Source organism: Ascaphus truei, chromosome 3, assembly GCF_040206685.1.
Source record: "Ascaphus truei isolate aAscTru1 chromosome 3, aAscTru1.hap1, whole genome shotgun sequence".
Taxonomy (NCBI): domain Eukaryota; kingdom Metazoa; phylum Chordata; class Amphibia; order Anura; family Ascaphidae; genus Ascaphus; species Ascaphus truei.
This window is the reverse complement of record NC_134485.1, coordinates 100,397,222-100,419,775: the sequence shown is the minus strand read 5'-3', so window position 1 is coordinate 100,419,775 and position 22,554 is coordinate 100,397,222. Positions and strand designations below refer to the sequence as shown.

The 22,554-nt window shown below is 46.4% G+C and overlaps 2 protein-coding genes across 7 annotated transcripts in view; both read right to left on the bottom strand.

The window, feature by feature from the left end:
• Positions 1-9,097, bottom strand: part of DHRSX (dehydrogenase/reductase X-linked) — a 576,187-nt gene extending 567,090 nt beyond the window's left edge. For 2 of the 3 annotated variants that reach the window (XM_075594594.1, XM_075594595.1), the window contains exon 1: positions 8,788-9,097. In XM_075594594.1, the coding sequence (XP_075450709.1) occupies positions 8,788-9,097 (310 nt within the window). Of the gene's footprint in view, positions 1-8,473; positions 8,673-8,787 lie in introns of those variants that run through there. The other variant, XM_075594596.1, reaches the window with a different exon arrangement.
• The window catches only part of ZBED1 (zinc finger BED-type containing 1), a 133,136-nt gene that overhangs the window by 19,310 nt on the left and 91,272 nt on the right, over positions 1-22,554 (bottom strand). Inside the window, exon 1 of one of the 4 annotated variants that reach the window (XM_075594589.1) lies at positions 8,788-8,927. The exons of 1 other annotated variant lie outside the window; for it this stretch is intronic. The gene's annotated coding sequence lies outside the window, so the exon portion shown is untranslated. Of the gene's footprint in view, positions 1-8,178; positions 8,278-8,473; positions 8,568-8,787; positions 8,928-22,554 lie in introns of those variants that run through there. 2 more of the 4 variants (XM_075594590.1, XM_075594592.1) reach the window with 2 other exon arrangements.

Here is a 22,554-nt window from a genome sequence, read left to right as displayed (position 1 = left end):
CCGCAGCCACTCCGACACTCAAAGGATTAAACCAATGAAAAAAAATTACCTGTGTAGTTTAGAATACACAAATAATCTCATTAAAGAGAATGGATTTTAAAAGCAAAAAAAGTCAGTATTAGTTTTAAGTGTCAATCGGTTATATTTAACCTATTAAACATGCCAATGCCATTACCTCATTTTGGTCTTGGTGGGAGCTGCCTCTACTGCAAGATGTAGCTCACACCAACCGACCAATCCAGCCCTGCCTTCTCATTACATCACAATGGAAGCTCAGATTCAATTCCATGATTGTCGTTGCTGATAAAAAGAAAACACTAAGAAATCAATCTACACATCCCACGCCGGTTTCCCAGGCCTACATTTCTAAAAACATCACACAGTGCTTAAACTGCGAATACACAGTTTCTGGGTGTGAACATGAAAAAAAAAAAAAACAGAGTTTATATCGCTGCATAATGTTTTAAAAGAGAAGCAAGCTTAGAAAACCAGTGTGGGAGATTTGGGACAAGGTGGAAACACTTTTTACCCACTATAACATTGTTGAATGGCTACCACTGTTTTTCAACAAGTGTTCCTAGCAACCCTTGGGATCCGCGGGCGTCCCTAAAGAGTTCCCTGCAAATTTCAGATCATTTGAAAATTGTACCAAACACAGAAGAAATTACAATGCATCTGATCCCAGACTTGCTATTAGAGAGGGTTGGGGTCCCTTACAACGCATCTGAGCGCATTGCGCTATTAGAGACGGTTGAGGTCCCGCAGAATTTCACATTAGGCCTCGGACATGGTCAAAAAGACCGTGCTGAGGCGCTCTGAGGGGAAACATTATCCCTATCAGCGCGGCTTTAGACGGCGTGCGGAGGCGTGTGGAAATGCAGGAGACAGGCAAGTTTAAATTTTGCCGCTCATGCAACGCTGGGCCGGTCACGTGCCTGCCAGAAGCCAATGGCAGTCCATGACGTCGGCGCTGTGACGTGGCGCCCTAGCCCCCCCTCCCCCCACCCTGCACACAAGCGCACTCGCTGACGCTCATGTAGGGACAAGAAAAATCTCCTGCATGAGCGTCAGCGCTGCCCAGCGCCTCTCCCTGCACCATGTCCCAGGCCTTATTATAATTATAGGTTTAACTAAATAAAATAAAAAATCACTGGGCTACCTCCTACCAGTTTCCCAAATGACAACCAGCAGGCAATTTCAAATGGATGGCTAAACAATGGATGAGCGATTTGATAGCCCTCAGAATACCCTTATGATGTTCAGTGAATGTCACATGGTCAGCACACTAATGGCTGTCATGCCTTTTTTGCTTGTTTCTAAGCCTTATCGCAACAGTGGCTTTCTTAGAACCGTAGATGCAATCGTAACAGGAGTTTGTTTTTTCCCCATTGGCCAGGGCATGGTATACAAACGTGTGATTTAAATACTAGTGATCACGGATTCCTGGTGCTGCAGACATCCTTCCAAAAAGAGGATTACTGTTAGCAGAAGAATCATGCAAAAGAGATCAAAGAATAAAAACAAGGGTTTTTTTGCGCAATAAAGTTGGCGCTATTTCCCCCCTCAAGTTAACAAATGGGTGATTCATATATCACGCAAACTATTCATAGGATGTACACGGATGGAAAAATCCCCCGCGCCTGGTTGCCTAATATTTTGGCTCCAGCGCCTGTGCTGTGCTCAGTGCTGACTGGCCAGTCACCGCTGTGACTGGCAACAGTTCCCCCCCACCATAATTTGCTGGTGTGCCCGCAATGCAGGATAGGGCGCGCTATAACCCGTCACGGTGGTGACTGACAGGTCAGTCAACGCTGCGCCGCTTGGTCAGGCATGCCAGGAGGGGGAAGGGGTAGGGGGGTAGATCGCAGAGAAAGTAGGAGTGAGGCAGCGAGCTCCAGGTCTCTGCCCACCCCTGTTCTTAATTCACTGTGTGGCAGGAGGGTGGAGGGGTCGGTAAGAGAGAGTGGGAGAGGAGGAGAGTGTTTCAGTGTGTCTGTGTATCACAGAGACACAGACACACACACACACAGGAGTGGGGGCTGGAAGGCTCCCCGCTTAAACGTCGCTGGAAAAAAAACAAACAAAAAAAAAACACGCTGGTTCAACGTTTTTTTAAATATTTTTCTCCACCCCTGATACCATTTCATGTCGTTATTAACCATTAGGCTGTGATTATACCAAAAAACGCCAGCGGCACAAAAACAAATTGCAGAAATCCTATGTAGGTTTACATATCATTAGCGACATGCGCTCTGCCTGGAGCTGCAGGGCGGCAGACTGCTGAAGAGACTTTGAAATTGGTTTCGGCAGGCGACGGCCACGTCACGTGAGCGGTTCAGCCAATGAGAAGGAACCGCTCACAGCCACGCCTCCTCTCCTTGGTCAAGATGCCGCTCGGCGGCAGCGTCACGTCACCGGATCGCGCTGCCGCTCAGCAGCCTCTGGTATAATCGTAGCCTTATATGTTTACTGCTGCAGCACTGGGCCCCATAACTCACAATTACATTACTTAAATGGTCTTAAAAGTCATGTGAATATAATGGTGTCCTTCAGGGTGTGTATCTAAAATGTTTATTTATCCTTTAGACACAAGTAATGGATGTTCTTGTCTACTGTGATCATATGAATTCTTTGTGTGACATTCACTAGAAGACAAAGGGGGCTATTTGTTAAACTGAAATACTGTAGTCCTAGATCAGCATTAAAACAGTGACTACCAAAGTCACGATTCCGTGAAATGGCATTTTGAACATAACTTTAAAAGTCCCAGAAGAAACCACCAGTGGGAGCATTTCAAGAGGCAATTCCACAGAGCAGGACAATCAAAATATTAAAAAAAAACAATAAAAAAATCAGTGTAACTCGCTTCTTTGGAATGAAAATCACCTTCAAAGCCCATTTCTTTGTGTCCTGTAACAAATATGAATGCTTTAATTTTCATTGGGTCTTATAAAATACTCATCCTATCCCTTAATTTTTCCCTACCACGTTCAGATGTTTGGCTATTGGTGACACAATTACTTAACAACAAAGAATTTTACAAGTGTGGGGGGGTGACCATTTGCAAGTAGATGTTTCAAAATCGTGTTGAGAAATAAATTAGTGTAAGATCAAAAAACGCATCCAAAGCAATATAGATAGGGTGACCAGGTGTCGCGGTTTAGCCGGGACAGTCCCGGTTTTTTAATGGCTGTCCAGGCTGCCCCGCATTTTTTTTAAATGTCCCGGTGTTTTTTGTGGCTGTTCTGGTTTTAGCCATCAGAGCAGGGGGGGGGGGGGAGCAGCAGGGAGCACAGAATGCAGACAGAGAGGAGAGCAGGAGGAGAGGGGAGGCCGGTCTGACTGCAGAGGGTGGGGGCGGGGTTATAGTGTCAGCGGATCCTCAGCAGTGAGAGCCGGAAGTGAGGTGCCTGCTGCCATTCAAGATGGCCCCCCACCCCCACATGCTCCAGGGTGAAAGGTGAAAGGAGAGAGAGAGTCTCACTGGCTCTGTGTGTAGGTCAGTGACTCTGGGTGGGTCAGTGGGTGTGTGGGTCAGTGGCTCTGTGTGGAGATAACAATTTTTTAGATCTATTTCCTATATTTTAAATCTATTTCCTATATATTTATTTATCTTGTCTTTGGCTGTATCCTCCCCTCCAAATTCTGTCAACATGGCTGTGCGACGTCACGTAATGCACATTGCCATAACAACGAGCCGCTCCGTGATGTCAAGCAGCATTACGTGATGCCACATTGTCATGGCAACATGTCACCGCCTGACGTCAGTGTCTCGTTGTCATAGCAACGGGGGGCTTCACTTGATGTAATTTGTTTTATAAATATTTTTTTTTAATTTTTCCCGGTTTTTCATTTTGAAAATCTGGTCACCCTAATTATAGAATATTCAAACTTTTTTTTTTTTTAATTTTAAACGACCGATTAAAAATGACAACCACTTATGTTGTGCCAATTAGTCATGGCTATTGTTCTTTCACATTGTTCCTAGGTGGGACGAACCCATAAAAGTAATTTACAGAAGGCCTCCAATGTTTTAGTCAGCAAAACACAGCTGTCCAGTTTCGGCTCACCATGTCCGATCATCAAAAATGTCACTGGCTAATCCAGCACGGAAGGAGTTCATCACACAACGTAACCATCAAGAATAAAATAAGACTGCTGTCTTGATAAAAGCAGAACCACCACTACATACAACAATTACAAATCGTGATGCAGAACCAGCCCCCAAGAACGTTACTTTCTGTCTGACTTGAACAGTCCATAAAATATTAGGTAGCAAAAAAAAAAAAAAAACACAAGTCTCTCTTAAAATGAAAGTGAGAGGAGCATACATCAAAAAGCCCCAAAAGTGTATCCTGATGCACAACATGAAATAAAGATGTTAAAGAAATAAGTAACTTTTGTTATGGTTGCTCAAAATGTAAGAAACTTGATAAATAAGCATCTTACATATCACACAGATCATTAAAATCAGGAGTTTACACCAAGACGAGGCTGAATTTTTCAAAATAAAAGAATTTTGCTTTACTTTTAGTTTTTTTTTAAAACCCTGATCCCTTTTTATTTTTTACCACGATGCCAACCAGAGGGTCTCTGGTGCTGACACACTATTTTCAGCTCCAGGGACAACCTAATCCCCAAAATACTTGCCAGTACAAGTAGCATATTCTAGCTCCCTTCAAGGAAAAGAAAATTGTGGTTTATACCATCCGTTGTGATTTCTTACTGGCCCGCGGGACTAGGAGGGATTTAACACACCCGGCAATATCTTTACAGGAAAGTATCTCGGTAACCAGGAGACCCCTGGAACTGAAAATAACACAGCTCAGTTCTACAGACCTTCTAGCTCCCATCCTACTAAGAAAGTGGGAGTTGGGGCCTGGTTAATTGTTGGTTTAACCCTTTGAGTGCCCGAAGGGCTGCTCCGGCGATCACATGACTACTCTCCAAAGCGGTCACGTGATCGCTCTGCCACGGATGATGGAATGGAAGTGGAGGAGTTACTTCATGGGGTACTCAGAGTTCACCAACTACTAAAATGGTTCTAAGGCACTGATTATGGTCCCTGCGCGGCCGCATGAGAATGACCGCGCCACCGCGCGCACTCCTGCAGCCTAAGCGATTTGTGAACTTGGCTGCAGATTGTAGACGCGTTGCAGGGGCGTGGAATGACGGACGCGTCATGAAGCTGGTTCGCAGTCATTGGCTGAACCAGCTCACGTGCACGGACGTCACGTGGCAGCCGCCTGGAAATACAAAGTGAGTTGTATTTTCAAAACGCAGCCGCATCAGTGCGCCTCTTCGCCTGTAGGCGCGCAGGCACGGGGGTAGCTCCCATAAGAAAATACAGCAAAGTGCTTGCCGGGTGCGCGCACGTACCCAGTGACACCAGCACCATCATCCAGCCTAACGCAGTGATATCACTAAACAAGGAATATGCAGTACATGCTTATCAATGTGTCAGATCAACTCAAAAAGTAGATTTTAAAACCACATCACCCCCAAGTTCAGAAGCTTGTCACATGCCACAAGCAAATACCGTGCTTTCATTTTGTTAATCTCATACTAAACTCAGTTTCTATCCTTCAATTATAGCACTGAATCAGAACACAGTGACAGAAGCGTCTGCATTGGAATTCTTTTTTGTTTCTACAAACAGAAACTTGGAGTATGTCCCGATACTCTTTATTAGACCCACATAAAAGTTCATGAACGATGCAATAAGAACATACAGATCTTTCAAAAACAATGTCAATTGTATGTATGTATGTATGTATGTACTGTATGTACGTCTTTATTTATATAGGGCCATCCAAGTACATAGCGCTTCACAGCAGTAATACATGTGACATAATAATAGAACACATAATAGGAACAGGGCTGGCCAGGAACATTGCAGAGCAGCGGTGCGGGGCCTCTTAACTTCTCCTGTGCGATCTCTTGGTTTCAGTATCTCTCCTCATGGCGCCGCTGCATGATCACGTCACGTTGTCATGGCAATGTGACGCCATTTGATGTTGCGGCACCATGAGGAGGGATACGGACAGCAAGAGATTGTGCAGGAGAAAGTAAGAGCGTTGCAGAAGCCCCACGCTCTCCCCCGAAAATCGTTTAATTGTTGTGTGGAAAAGCGCGGGGCCTCTGTAACCGTGGGGGTCAGTGCAGTAGTATTGCCGCCATCGAGCCGGCCCTGAGAATAAGCACTTCAGACATAAAATGAATATCAGGAAAAGGAGTCCTTGCCCGAACAGATTAAAATCCAAGTGGGAAATAGGGATAACGTACAGAAACAGTAAGAATGTGTTCTGGTAAGTGCGTCGGCAAGGGGTCAAGGTCAGTGTATAATAGATGTATAGTATTACCTTGTATTTTTTCATGGGCGTATGGATATATGCCTTTATTTATATAGCCCCCAAAGCTGTACTTAGTGCTTAGGGCTGTGTCCCCCATGACGCTGACCGCGCTCATGCTTGAGAGTGGTGACATCACCAACTCTCCAATCATGAGTGTTCGGCTGCCCGCCAACTTTTTAGGTAAGCGCGAGTGGGGGGAGGGAGGGGGCATGGCCGAGCAGTGACTGGCGCTAATTGGCTTAGGAGGTCATGTGACCCTTCAGCGCTCCTCAAACACAATTTAATCTATCTTGGTAAGCACCTAGCACCCGCAAGCATGGCCGGACAGATTCAAATTGATTGTGCTGACCGCGGTCAGCGGCAGCCTTACAAGAGAGATAAAGGGAATTATACTACAACAAGATCAGACAAAAGGGAAGGAAATCCCTGCCCTGGAAAGCTTATAAATCAATTTTTTCTAGAACTGCATTGCATACGTGGTTGGCGCTGTATAAACATCCATGTACATAGCACTTCACAGCAGTAACACATGTGACTAAGGCCACGCTTATAGTGCCGGCGACAGCGACGTCGCGTCAAAACAAATGTATGGACGCGCGTCAAAACAAATGTATGGACGCCGGCGTGCGTACTTATAGTAGGTGCGACATGACAGCTTGGTCGCGATCGCTGGCAGTCACTTCAATTTGATTGTTTCCAACGACCGCAGTGTGACGTCAGCGTCGCGTCACTGTCACCATCACTATAAGCGCGGCCTTAGGCTTTGTCCAGAGTGCAGAATACAGCACGAGCGAAAAAAACACTAGCACGGCAATGCATATGCGCATAGCGTGCGTGCACATGCGCTACAGGGAGAGCGGCGCTTCGCAATACAAACACGTTTGTTTTGCATGCGCCACGCCAGGGGAAGCACGGAAGCTAGTACATTTAAGAAAAGGGCAGGTCCATACTGTTGCAGACCGTGCGGGGCGCGATCACATTGCCCAAAGGCAATGATCGCGCCCATAGACCGTGCACGGGCGGCAGGAGGGGGCACGGGCGGCAGGAGGGGGCACGGGCGGCAGGAGGGGGCACGGGCGGCAGGAGGGGGCACGTTGCGCAAGAAATCAGTTGAAACTGATTTCTTGACGCGACTGGCTGGTCACGTGAGCGGTTTGCCCAATGAGGGCAAACCAGCTCCGTGACGCCCCTAGGCCCGCCCCGTCCACCATGGCCAGAGAAAGCACCCGCTTCACGAGGGTGAGGGCAAACCAGCTCCGTGACGCCCCTAGGCCCGCCCCGTCCACCATGGCCAGAGAAAGCACCCCGCTTCACGAGGGGACGTACACTGTTTGGCCTTATGCCTGCCCCAAAGCGCTTACAATCTAATCTCAGTGTGTGGAGACCCGACAGTTTATGAAACCTCTGTATTGAATGCAATGATTTCATTTCCGAAGACCTCCATCACAAGCTGCAAAAACCTAGCACCACTTCTACCTCACAGGACGAAACGGAAGCAGACATCTAGTCACATAGACTAAAAGTAGCCATGTGCTAATGTCACAGCAAATCACTTTAGTTATTAGAAGAAAACGGGTATCAGTAAAAGAAAGAGAGAGAGAGAAGGGAGATGTAATGCTGCTACTAGCGCCATATATCGCAACCACTTCAATAGGCCTACAAATGCTTCTCTGTGTCACTGGAATGACTGGAGCGCGCGCAAGGGGGGGAGGGGGTCGTATGTCGGCCGCGCGCCCCTTTCTCTCGGGTCGCGAGACGGCTCGCGCTGCAAATGGCTCGCGGCCCCGATACCCAGCAGTGCAGACGGGTCCCTCGCGGCCGCTACCGTGCTGCAGTGTACGGACTGCCGGGTTCCTTCCCCATAGGCGGCTGCATTGTCCTCCCGTGGAACGTTCAAGGTCGCGACGTTCTAACATATACCCCCCCCCCTCTTCCCCCTTCTTCCTATCGCCAGGACCTGATCCTTTACCCCGCCCTTCCCGGCCTCCACAAAAAGACCACCCTGCTATAGCGCAACTGTCTTGACTGCACATATACTGTTATTATTATTATTATATAGCCGTATCATGCGCTTAAGCGAACGTATCGCGGGTTAATCTGGGGAGGATGTTGAAACAAACCTATATCGAGTGTGTAGCCGAGCTCTCGCCGCCGCTTCTCCTCTGATGATCCCTGCACCAGAGAGGCTGCATGTCGCAAGCGATTGGATGCAACACTCGCACAAACATGATCACGCATCGCGATACGATACGTACTGCATATCCCGACCGCGGCTGGGCGGTCACCGAAAGCGTGCACGACATGCACGATATGTGGCATTCATTAGGCTATCATGGCACGTTGTACATGCATATACAGGGTTCCCTCTGCCCCTCACCCTGCTCCCGTGTTACCCCGGCCCGCAGCCCAATGGACGAGACCGACTTGTTCTAACCTGGTAAAGTGAAGGGTCGGCTGAAAAGTTGCTGGAGAATCACTTTAGCGCCGATATAATAGACCCTCAGGATGGGCAGTATGATGCCGGAGAGCCACATGTCTTCCCTGCTGCTGCTGCCGCGGAGGTGATGATAGTGTACACACAGCAGCGCTCCGTGTGACTGCCGGCGCTGTGTGCTGCCCACACCCAGCGGAAACACTGCAGCTTGGCGTGAACTTTCTCTAGTTCCGCTCGTCTTGTGCTGGGGCGGTCCAGGACTCCAGGTGTCGCCTGACTGCACCCTGCTCCTGCCCTGTGTGCCTGTCATTCAGGCCCCCTTTGCATTCCTCTATATTACTGTATCTGTATAGGGTTTCTGCAGCCCCCCCCCCCCTCTCTGGGTTTATACAGTGTTTCCCAACTCCAGTCCTCGGGGAACCCCAACAGGTCAGGTCTTAAGGATCTCCCTGCTTCAGCACAGATGGTTCAGTCAAACTGACTGAGCCACTGATTGACCCACCTGTGCTAGAGCAGGGATATACTTAAGACCTGACCTGTTTGTGTTCCCTGAGGACTGGAATTGGGAAACACTGCATTACAGGAATGAGCACCCCCTCCCAAAACAAATGTCATGCACTGCTAATTCTAATGACTCTTTGCTTGTGTGCTCTCCTGACAATATCTAACCAGACTAAACAACAACAATTCTCTATTACACCCTGAGCATGTGGATCCTACATATATTTCTCATGTGAAGAAGAAAAGCGTTTACCGGTAGGTTCGGGCTGAAGATACTGCGCTCAAACTTTCCAACGTATGCAGCAGATGGAGCAATCAAACTATTATCTTTTATTTTCTCTCTAATTACTCCTCATTAAAGACTTTACCTTGGTGGAAAAACAAAGCTTGACGAAGCGAAGATGACATCGCAAAACACGCAGGGAAAACATGTCGTTGAAAGCTTTGTTTTTTCACAGTTTTTAATGATGTACCATTAAAGAAACTTATTTTTATACAAAGATTTTGATTGCTCTGTTGCATATTTTAATGTTAATAACCAGATTATTTTTGGAGCCCACACTTGTAATCATTATTACAGATGTATTAGGTGCAAAGCTCACTGGACAGTACTGCATGTACAAAGATTTAGGCTGTGTCCCCACTAGCGCTGAGCGGGCGGCGCTTGCCGCTTTTACCTACATATAATCTATATATGTTACCCACGCTTGGTGCTTGGGTAAACAAAAATAAATAACTTTCAGCTTGCCTGCAACACCACCCCCCCCCCACCCCCCCGGCGCGTGCTTGCGAAATAGCAAGGACGACCGGCGTTCATTCTTGGAGAGCTGGTGACGTTACCGCTCTCAAGCATGAGCACGGTCAGCGCTAGCGGGGCCTTAGGCTAAGGCCCCGGTCACGCCGCTGTAACGCGCGCCCGCGATATTGGCGGCACGTTCAGCCGATTCCCCGGTCTGCAGCTCACTGCAGGAGGAGAGACCGGGGGGGGCGTGGTGGGGGAGTGACGAGGGCGCGGCCATGACGTCACCCGGCAGGTTCGCCCTCATTGGCTGAACCGCCGGGGGGCGTGCCTAATCGCTCGACGCGAGTCCTGCTCTCAATTCTATTGAGAGCAGGGGCAGCTCTCGCCCGAGCGCTGCGGCCCCCCCTCGCAGCGTGCCCAGCGCCATTGGCAGAGGGGGCAAGGCCTTAAGCACAATTTATGCTTTAAACCTTTGAAGGGTTAATGTTTCGAAAATAAATAAAAAGAATTGTAAATGGGGGGAAAAGTAGTCATTCTTTGGGTGGAAAATTAAAAAAAAGGATTCGTACTCCATGTTGCTTGTTACCATCACAATTTGAACACTGCTTTTAATAAGCTTGGTGTCCTGTGTAAGGTTGCGTCCCCGCTAGCACTGAGTGGGCGGTGCTTGGCGAGGTGACTTGCATATACAGTACTGTATATATATATATATGCAAGTCCCTGCTCACGCCATGTGCGTGCGGGTATGCGCGTGCACACACGCTCACTGGCGCTCGGTGCTTAGGTAAATAATTTTGTTCATACTTACCAGCGCGCTCAGCTTCCCCTGCAGCGTCCCTCCTCCCCCTTCCCCCCCCCCCCCCGCGGGCGCTTGCAAAAATTTAAAGGCCACCCGGCGCCCATGCTTGGAGAGCTCTCCAAGCATGAGCGCGCTCTTAGGCTGCGGTCCCAGTGATCACTGTGACACGCGCGCCTGGCGGGGGGGGTGGGTGGCACGTGCACAGGGCTACCCGCGATCTACGGTCTCCAGGAGAGAGGGAGCTTGCGACGGCAGGGGGCGAGGTCGGGGATTTGCGGGGGTGTGGCCATCACATCACGCAGCTGGTTCGCCCTCATTGGGTGAACCGCCGGTGGGGGCGTGGCCACGCCTCCGTCGCAAGGTTTAAACTCAATTTCATTGAGTTTAAAAAACCGTGCAGTGCGGCGCGGCTGCACCTTCAGCGTGAAGGTGAGTACTGGGCCCTTCCCCATTGAGAGGCGGTGCTTACACGCACAGCGCACGCCGAGGTGTGCGCTGTAGCAGTGACTGGGACCGCAGCCTTCGGTTCTTGACCATTAATAACCCAAATAACTATTTGTATTTTGAGTATCAAACACAGTGTTTTTCAACTAGGGTTCCCCGGGCTTCTCTAAAGGGTTCCCTGTAATTTTAAGGTCATTTTAAAATTGCACCAAATACAGAAGAATTTACAATACATCTGATCTCAAACTCGCTGTTAGAGCGTGTTGGGGTTCCTCAGAATTTTATAGGGTTCCTCGACCAAAAAAAGGTTGGAAACCACCGAATATGAATACTTCGAGTATAAGTATGACTATCCTTAACTAGATTCTGTTCTCTGCAGCGTAACAAGGCAGCTTGCCCTGGGCACAAACAAAATCAGGGGCACACAACCAGTAATCAAAAGTGGTTAAAAAAAGTAAAATAATTGTAAATAGTGCAGCGTGTGCCTACCTAGTTTCCCTTTATTTTTCCAACGCACGCGCTATAAAGACACACTCACCCTATGGTGACGTGTGCAACACCTGCTGATGATGACATGTGCAGTGTCCGTATATCAATGTGTTCGGTGAATTGGTGACAGTATGCCGTTATATTTTTCATGGCCCTGTGTAATTTGTTCGAGAGAAAATGTTACTACAGTATGACATAATTACGTTAAGTCCTAGAGGAGTCGTGTCGTATGAATTGAGTTGTAAGTGTTTCTAAGTCATTACGTCACGTCTTGGCTTGACATTTTTTTTAAGTTGTTTTGATTCGTCAATACATATCACATAGTTTCACGGGTAGTCAATTAGGAGTAAGTGCTGTTAGGAAGCGGTAGCGTTTGTCAACTATAGGACCTCACGGCAACAAGAGACGCGTTTATTCATTGAGGTGGGAAATTTCGTAGAGATGAGACTTGCAGTAGAGGCTTAAATATTTAAGTATCTTACCGTTTATTTGTATTCACAATTTATGTGAATTAGTGAGGCTTTTTCATACCGTTTGTGTATTCACAATTTATGTGAATTACTGTAATTATCGTAAAATTTTCTGTTGTGTTATATATATATATATATATATATATATATATATATATATATATATAATCATATAGTAACAGTTTCTCTTTTCTTAAAATGGTTTGTTTGTATCGTGTTTATTGTTGTTTTTTTGTAGTTATTACGCTTCTTGAGAAGCAATACCGTTGTGAGATATGTCTAAGAAACAATTGCATGGACTGCTTATTCGTATAAGTTATTTGTAAGCGGGGAATTGATTGCCTAACAAGTAGCTTGATATTGCATAAGCTAGTTTGTGGCAAGGGAGCATTTCCAATCGGAGTTGTACGTTTTGGCACCTGCTCAGATCTCACATGCATTCAACACTTATGACATGCCCCGCTATCTTTGTGGGAACATATTTAATATTCTTGACCTGTGGGAGAGTGGATCTTCATAAACTTTGGGGGGGTTGCGCAGTAAAACCTTTATCGCTGCACATATATAAATTTGACTGGTTTTCATTATATTATAACTTCATGTTTATGATTACTAATTGTTGTTTGGAATTCGTATGGTACAAAGTTTCAGGTACCGTGCTATCTAATTCGTTTTTACTTCATGTTTATGATTACTAATTCTTCTACATTTATTTCACCTTAACAAAAATTGTACTTTTAAAAATGGGGGGGCATTATTATTTTGCCCCGGGCGCAAAGATACCTATTTATGGCGCTATTTGTACTTGATTTTACACAGTGTCCCTTCAACCCTGACCTCCCCTAATGAGATCTTCTAAGGCCAGGTCCCCGCTGGCTACTGCAGCACCCGCTTTGGTGGACACTGCAGGGACAAGAGCCGCCAGTTTCTCCTGATCTCAAGAGAATTGAGATCAGGACTCGCGACGGAGCGCTAGGCCACACTCCCCGGCGGTTCAGCCAATGAGGGCAAACCTGCCGGGTGACGTCACCACCGCGCCCCGTCACTCCCCCCCCCCCCCTGTATTTCCCCCCAGTCTTTCCCCCTGACGCTCACTGCAAACCGGGGGACCTGGCTACACGCGCCGCCAGCCTCGCAGACGCGCGTGCAGCGCAGGTAGCAGGGCCATAGCCTACTGGATCCTGACCATTCCTTACCAGATACTGACAATACAAAAATATCCTTGATCAAAACATATTCAATCGGATTCTGTTCTGTATCTCGTGAAGATTAAACCAGATCTTCCTCTGGATTCTGCTTGCCCTCAAGTTGATGCACCGGTAAATATTCCCAGGGATTTGTCTGGCCCGGGGTAGAGGCTCTTAATATTCACCCAAACCATAGTGAGGTCCTGCCGTCTACCAACCTTTAAGAAAATAAGCCGTTAAAGAGCTGATCAGATCCTACATTTTTGGAATGGGAGTTCTAGAACAAAAACTGCCGTCTTAAGAAGTAATTGCATGACTGAGACTGAATTATATAAAGTCATTATGTGGAATTATTGAAATGGCATTCCAGTAGTCAAGACTCATTAAAAGTGACAGACTCTTTAGAGCTGTCACAATATTGTGACATGTGCTTACGGTATGCATTCCCTTGTCGGGCTTTTACCGTCCACCCCAGACATATGATTGAGGTGTTCAATTAAAGCACAGAGATATTTTTGAACAAACTACAAACAAACAAAAAAAACTGAAGTGACCATGCATTTAAATTAAAAGCTAATGTAGGTGCCCAGCGGTATTTCACCAACCTTCACTTGTGCGATCGCTGATGAGATCAAATGACTTTGCTTACCCTTTTTTTTGCATAATTATTAGTACTGGCAGTATCAGGTTGAACATTGGGTGAAATTCGTCATTTACATTGTAATGGATGTTCTGCATATTTTAAATCTGTTAATGCCATTTTAGGGCACACTGTTTATAATAACCACGAGTGCAAACACCCCAGAATAAACCTTTCTGCAAAGTTTCCATTTATCCCTATCAGATCTTAGTCTAGTTTGATAATGCAAATATTTAGTTAATAGTTGGACACAGAACCTTAAATGCGCATTATAAACTTAAGGTAGCAATAACCAGTACTAGATTAAACAATTCTTAAGACTACTGATGTTATATTGTAATTATCATATATATTTTTTATTAAATCAGTTCTGTAGTATTAGATAATAGTGGCTGTTTTCTTTTTAATTGATTTTGGTTTTAGCACCTCCCGAGCAGTGCAAGATAATTGCAACACTTTCCTATTTGTGATAATTTGTCGCCAGTGTTCCCAGCAGTTTGAGCTGCAAACGGTAACAATAGATAAGGTTACCTTAATACAATAAGGATACATTGTACAGTAGCTGCTGAGTTACACTGACTGAAGGATTGAGGGAAACTGAAAGGTGACCATTATGTTAGGCACACATTCAGGATTTTTACAGATTTATAACCAGAGCACCAAACGATTGCCAGTTTAGTTAAGCATGTCGAATTATACATTGTCACGTGCTTTACATATAAGAAAAAGAGGGCAATGTAGTATTGCTGCTTTAAGTTAAAAATACGTTCCAAGAGGCAGCTTATGTTCAAGGAAATTGGAAACACTTGGCAAAAATATTTCAAAAATATAAGTAACATAAATAGTGAAACATTTCAGCCACAAACGTGGTGGTAAATGCACTATATACTGTAATACAGTACAGTAGTCCACTTGTTCAGATTCTACAAGTTACTTTATAAACGTGTAGTACTAGTTTTTGCCTTTTGGTCTCGATTTTTAACTTAAAGCTGCAGACCAAGCAACATAGTACAGTTTATTTATTTAATAAATCAGTTATGTACTGTGAGAAAATACTTATAGCGTTTAAAAAACAAGAACTCTGAATGATATTTGTTTTTGTTTGTTTCAAATGGTTTTATTAGGCATTGATACAACAGTAACCATCATACAAACAGCATGGCCTAATCCATGAACAATTTGACATTTTTTGGGGAAAAGAATTGACAACCTAAATTGTCGTAACGAAGGGAAGGCAGAGGGGGAGAGGGGAAGAGTGGGTACCCAGCGGGTACCCACCCTGGCTGTCGGGATCACGAGCTAGTTAATTTTAGGAGTTTGGCTTTCTATATCTCTGTTCTCCCTGTCTGGAAGGACAGTGTCTTTACCTGATTGGGTCAGTTTATCTTTATTTAGCAAATAGAATCCAAGGCTCCCATATCTTGTAAAATAGGTTTTGCCTAAGGATAGCCGTCAGCTTCTCCATGAGCATCACCTCACTGATTCTCTTTTTTATTGTCCTTGTGGCAGGTGTGGTTTTCTCTTCCAGGAGGCCGCAATTTCACATCTAGCCGCGGTAAGAATAAAGGAGATTAATTTCCTAGTTGACCGGTCAATTCCGGGCAATGGCCTGGCCGATAGGAAGGTTAGTGGTTCGATAGGTAGTTCCAGGTCTGTGACCTCTTTTATCAAAATTTGGACCTTTGCCCAGTATTTCACAATTTCTAGACATGTCCACCAGATGTGGGCCATGTCCCCTCTATGACCACAGCCTCTCCAACATAGGTCTGATGCTAGGGGGTAGATCTGGTTTAATCGTACTGGGGTAAGATACCAGAAATACAAGATTTTATAAATGTTCTCTTTTGTTGTGGTGCATGTGGAAGTTTCTGAGGCTGCCTTCCAGATTTCTTCCCAAGTCTCTCTTTCTATAGTGATGTTCAGGTCTGCTGCCCATTTGAGCATGTAATCGTGATGTGGGGGGCCGTTGATCTCTCTAGCTCAATGTATATTTCCGAAATTAGGCCTTTTTGACGGGTCTTAGTTTTGCACAGATATTCAAACTTTGTGAGAGAAGGGAATTCCGGGAGTGGGCACGTTTTTTGAATAAAATGTCGGATTTGGAGGTATTTAAATGTGTCCAATTCTCTAATGTTATATTTGGCCCGCAGATCTTGATAGCTCAGAAGCTTCCCAAGGCTTAAGAGATCGGCAATCGCGCCAATTCCCCTCGTTTTTAGTTGATCGAGCAGCTTAGATCCGCATCCCAGGGGGAATTTTGGGTTATTGAGTATGGGCGTCAATTGGGAGCTAGAAGAGGACAGGCCATATCTAGTCTTACATTTAGACCAGACTTCCCACATGTGTAGTGTGGCCTTTAGTTTAAGGTTATGGAAGTGTCTATCTCCTCTGTCCAGGCTCCAGAGGCAGGCTAGTAGAGAAGGCATTCTGGCATAGTATGACTCTATTTTAACCCAGCAACAAAGGGCTGGGTCTGTGTTCCACATTACTGCCTGCTTTAATTGGGTGGCTAGGTAATATTTGTTTATATTTGGTACCCCCATGCCCCCCCTGGATCGTGATGCCAACAGGATTGATCTCGCGACTCTGGGTCTCTTACCCTGCCAAATAAAGTGATACAGCCTGTTTTGAATGTTTTTCAGATCAGTGCCAAGAACATGGACCGGAAGTGTTTGGAAGAAGTATAACAATCTTGGGAGTATGTTCATCTTAATAGATATCATTCTTCCGATCCATGAAATCTGGTAACCTTCCCACTGATCTAGGTCTTTTTTGATCTTTTCCCAGAGCGCTGGGTAATTGTCTCGATATAAGGCTTGATAGTGTCTTGACACATTAACTCCCAGGTATTTAACGTATGAAGGACACCATCTATAGCTAAAATTTAATTTGAGTAGTTTTACTTCCAGGTCTGGGAGACTAAGATTTAGGGCCTCTGATTTGTCGCTGTTAATTTTATATCCTGATATCTTTCCGAAGTCCGTCAGTTCCTTTTGAAGTTTAGGAAGGGAAGTTTGGGGTTTAATCAAAGTTAAAATGATATCGTCAGCGAATAGGGAAATGTTATAATTCGTTTTTCCAATAATAATACCCTGTACTGTATATTCGGGTTGTTTCGTATTTTGGACGCTAGTGGTTCAATCGTGAGGGCAAAGAGGAGGGGGGACAGGGGGCAACCTTGCCGTGTTCCGTTTTTAATGTGAAACCTCTCAGAGTTTCCGCCAGGGAGTCTAACCGTGGCAGAAGGATTCTGATAGAGTGCCCAGACTCCTTCTAGGAATGAGTCTTTGAAGCCAAATTTTATCAATGTTTGGTCCAGGAAAAGCCAGTCAATTCTCTCGAATGCCTTCTCTGCGTCCAAGCTCAATAACATTGCTTTTGATCCTGTCATATGGACATGGTCGACTATATTAATTATTTTCCGGGTGTTGTCCGAGGCTTGGCGACCCGAGACAAACCCGACCTGGTCTGTGTATATTTGTCTAGGTAAGATGGGATTAAGTCTGTTCGCCAATATTTTGCTGTACAATTTAAGGTCGTTGTTCAACAATGAGATTGGTCTGTAGCTTCCGCATTGAGTTGGGTCCTTCCCTTCTTAATGTATTATGGCCAGATTAGCTGTTGACATTGATGGTGGGATAGGACTGCCTTCTAAAAATTAGTTGAACAAGTTCAATAAATGGGTTGACAGTATAGGTAGGAATTTCTTATAGTAGACATTTGTGAAGCCATCAGGGCCCGGCGTTTTGGAAGTTTTTGATGCCTTCACAGCTGTTGTTAATTCTTCCAACGATATTTTAGCATTTAGCATAGCATTTTCCTCCTCAGTAAGGGAGGGGAGCGCACTGTCATCTAAATAATCTGCAATAGACGCTAATTCAGCATTGCTTGGGTTAGCAGGTCGAGCTCTCAAATTATATAATTTAGTATAAAATCTAGTAAATTCTTCTGCTATTTTTTTCTCATTATAAAGTATCTCACCAGATCTATTTTTAATCGACGTTATTTGTGACCTTTTTTGTACTCCTCTTAACTTACTAGCAAGAAGCTTGTCGGCCTTATTCCCCTTGTCATAGTACCTCTGACCCGTCCATTTGAGAGCCTTTTCTATGTTTTCCAATTGGATCTCCTTCAAATCGGTTCTAGCAGTTGTCAACTGTTTATAGATTTTCCGAGAGGGGTTCGATTTGTGCTGCTGCTCTAATTTGATAATTTTTTCTGTAAGCTCTTTAATTAATTTAGTTTTAACTTTTTTCCTGTGAGAGGCAATTGAGATAAAATTGCCTCGAATTGTCGCCTTATGGGCTTCCCACAGGGTTGCTGGAGACGAGACCGAACCTAAATTTAGTCTGAAGTAATCCTTAAGAGACTTTTTGATCTCCTTTTCTATCTCGGTATGGTTTAGTAAGGAGTCATTTAATTTCCAGCTATACAAGACTAATTTGACAAATGGGATGGATAGGGTCAGGGTGATGGGAGCATGGTCCGACCACGTGATTGGGTCTATATCCGAGTTAGCGGCGGCCTCTAGGACATTCTTGGTTGCAAGGAAGTAGTCAATACGGGAATAGGTCTGGTGAGGGGCAGAGTAAAAGGTAAAGTCCCTTTGTCCCTGGTGCTGTGCTCTCCAAATGTCCACCAAAGAAAAATCCCCATAATATCTTTAAATTTTTTCCCCAGTCTTTGGGATTGGATTGAGTGCAAACGTCCTGGGGTAGACGATTTGTCTTCAATCGGGTTGAGAGCCATATTAAGGTCTCCTGCTATTAGTAGTGAGGACAGATAGACTGGGTCAACTTCTTCCAGTACTTTAAAAAAAATATCTGTCTGGTTCTCATTTGGGGCATAAAGGTTAATTAGGGTGATTGCCGATCCCGAGAGTGAGCCATACACCATAATGAATCTACCCTCTGAATCTATCTTTATTTTTGTTAGATTGAATGGAGTGCCCTGACGGATCAGAATAGCGACTCCCCGACGATTACTACTAAATGATGAATAATAACTCATCGGATATGCGTTTTGAAATGTTTTGGGTGGGTCTTGAGATGGGAAATGCGTCTCCTGAAGGAAAACAATGTCGCCGCCCGACCTTTTTATTTCCTGTAGGGCAAGTCTCCTTTTCCTGTTATTATTCAAACCTTTTACATTCAGGGAGACAACCTTAATTGCCCCTTGGCGAGCCATTCTGTCTATAGTGCCGACCTCCGGCAGGTCCGGGCGAGGTGGAGACCCTGTGGGGTATCCATGTTTTCATCCGTTTCACTTCATAGGTGACAGTCGTGGTTGTATGGTTTGTTGGTAGCAGGGGAAGGAGGGAGGGGAAGGGAATGGTATTTGGTCTTCTTGCCATGTTTCTCTCTCTTTTCTGAGAATTCAGGCCTAGGCTTGTGCTAAAAGTATTCCTATATTAGGTGGCTAGGGGGTGCTGTTCTAGAAAGGAGGTGGTGTGAGGGGGTATGTGGGTAGGGGGAAAGGGAGGTTGGGGGGATGGGTATGGTGGGGGGAGAGAGAGGGGGGGGGGCTGAGGGAAAGAGGGGGGGTGGGACGTAGGGGGGAAGTGGTGGGTCTATAGGAGGAGGATCAGTTGTAAACCAGTCGGGACTCTGTCTCTATATTTTCCCAGCATTTAGAGTCATTGCTGTTGGGTTAATACCTGCTATCTTATGGGGTTGGTGGTGTTTGCTGTTATATGCCTTATTCTAGCCCCCTATTCTCATCAGAATCAGTTTAGAGTACTCCGTAGTCCTGTTTGGGCTCTCGTGTAGGTGCGTCACGTTTCAACAGGAAGGGGTCATAAGGAATTCAGGGGGGGCGGAAGGGGAAGGAAGGTAGGGGGAACCTGGGATACAGTATGTTTGAATTTACATTACATACAATACAGATACTGCACCAACTTGTTTTCATACAGTTCGGTTGGGGGATTCCTGTTGTGCCCTTGGTCCTTTTTTAATTAAGAGACCTTTCTCAGGGATCACCGACGTCCTACACATAACATACTGCATCTCTGTTCAGTTCTCTGAAGCGTTTTTGGGTTTTAAACCTGGGAGGGGGGAGAGGTTGGGGGGGGTTGGGGGAGGGGGGAGGAATGAGGAGGGGGGGAGGAAGGAGGGGGGAATCTGGGGTACAGTGCCTTTAAGTACATACTGCCTACATTACATACATTGTACCAATTTGTTTTCTTGGGGTTCAGTGGGGTCGGGTTCCCATTGCGTCTTTGAAGTGGAGGGAGAGAGCGGGGGGGGGGGGTGGGAGTGGGGAGAGGGGGAACGGATGGGGGGGGGAACACAAAGGAGAGTTTCGAATGCATTGTTTTTAGCATACAACAATTACATTGTCCGAAATCTTATTCTGTTAGCTGGTCAATTTAGTCTCGTCATACAGTTAAAGCTTTCTGGAATTGGAGACCATACTTCCAGCACCTCAAGCCTCTAGTGAGGAGTGTACATCGCCGCTTGTCAGGTGTTTCAAGCCATTGTTGTGGTGTAGATCTGGTTTTAGGAGGTGGGGGGCAGGGGAGCGTGCAATGTGGGGTGAGAGGTCTGATTCAAGTTGGGAGGGGGGAGAGGGTGATGGTGATGAGGGGGGCAGTTGGGTTGGGAGAGTGTGAGTTACGATTACCCCAGTTGGGGGCGTATGGGTCGGCGGGAGGGGGGGGGCAGGGAGGGGTGTGTCATCAGTGTTTCGCTATTTCCCTATAACAACAATCTATAGTCTACATAACCAGGTATAACCTATTAGTCTAAAGTAACTTAACAAATTCTATTCTAGATGTACTTTCTCACAACTCCCCACTACAGACCCGTCAGGATAGGCGTTGTCTTCGAGTGTCCATGGGAAAACAACAGGTCCAAGACGGAATGGTCCAGGGGTCATCGTTCTCTGCTTCAACCCAAGTCCGCAATACTTTGGCCCTCTGGGATCTTTGTAACTGCATCCCTGCTCCTCAGAGATTGAAACGCTGGCCTCTCCTCGGCCGAGGGGGTAGGAGGGGAGTGTCACGGGAGACTCCTGTGGCGGGTAGGATCTCGGTGGCCGGAACAGCAGGAGCGTAGTAGGGGTCACAATCAGAGGGTCCGAGGCAGGCGGCAGGCAGCGCAGTCGGGTGACAAGCAGGGGTCCGAGGCAGGCGGCAGACAGTGCAGTCAGGTAACAAGCAGAGGTCGGCAACGAGGAGACTGGAACAGAACAGGAGAACAGGAACAGGTCCGGGAACAGGGACTGAGAACGGGGAGCAGGGACTGAGACCGGGGAGCAGTGACTGAGACTGAGACCAGGGAGCAGGGACGGAGACCAGGGAACAAACAGGGACAAGCCAGATTACCAGCAAGGGCCTTTACTATGAACAGAATCAAATACAGGATTGGTACAGTAACAGATCAGGATCAGAGACAGAAGCATGTCCATAGGAGTCTGACTCAAAACAAAGGCAAGGGAACAAACAGGAAGCAGAAGCTATAAAGGACAGAGACAGGAGCAACAAGAAGACAGACAGACAGAGGAACCCCAGAGCACACAGAAGGCAGCAGCACACCCGGTGGATAAAGAAGAACTATGGCTAGGCAGGAGGTCTAGGCGACCCTGACAGGGAGCAGGGTCTAACTGGTAGGGTTCAGGCTACTTAGACCCTCGTTGTGGCAGGATCCTCCAGCGTCTATTAGGCCACGGCGGTTGGTCTCGTTGAGCAGTGTGTTACTCTGTGGGAGCGCGATGATCGGTCTGAGGAGCCTCAGCGTCAGCATCATCTGTGGACATTACAGAAGCACCATTGAGCAGATGGAGTGAAACACCCCGGGTCCCGGTCTCACTGCTATTGAGGGATGCTCGCGTCCCCGGGTGACCCTCCGCGAAGGTAAGTGTCTTGGAGGTTTTATCATTTATCCCGTGCCTGCCTCTGGCCGCCAGTCTCATTGAGGCTCTCACTGGAAGGTCCTCCGTGTCGTGGGTCCGGGCCCGGTCTGAGTCAGAGGCTCGGGGCATCAAAAGGGACAAGCCAAGAGCTTTCGCCAGTTGTTCCATATCCTCGGGGTACCAGAGCGTGAAGTATTTCCCTTTATTAGTGATTATAAGTTTGAAGGGAAATCCCCATTTGTATTTAATGCCTTTCTCTCGCAAGAGAAGGGTGAGGGGGCGCAGTTCTTTCCGGCGGCTTATAGTCATCTTCGATAAGTCGTTATAGACTTGCAGCGTCTCCTCACGGAATTGGATGGTGTCTCGCTCCCGACAGGCTCCGATAAGTTTTTCTTTGGTCGAGTAGCTGTGGAGGCGAATTATCACGTCCCGACGGAGGTTGATATCATCTGACCTCGGGCCCAGCGCTCGGTGGGCTCGGTCTATCTCGAGGTCCCGTTGGTCCAGATCGCCACAAATTGTAGTGAACAAGTCCGTCAGGTATTCTTTGGGGTGACCAGGCAGAACCGCTTCAGGGATGCCACGGATTCTTATGTTCTGGCGGCGATCCCGGTTCTCCTGGTCCTCTAACACATCTCTCAGAG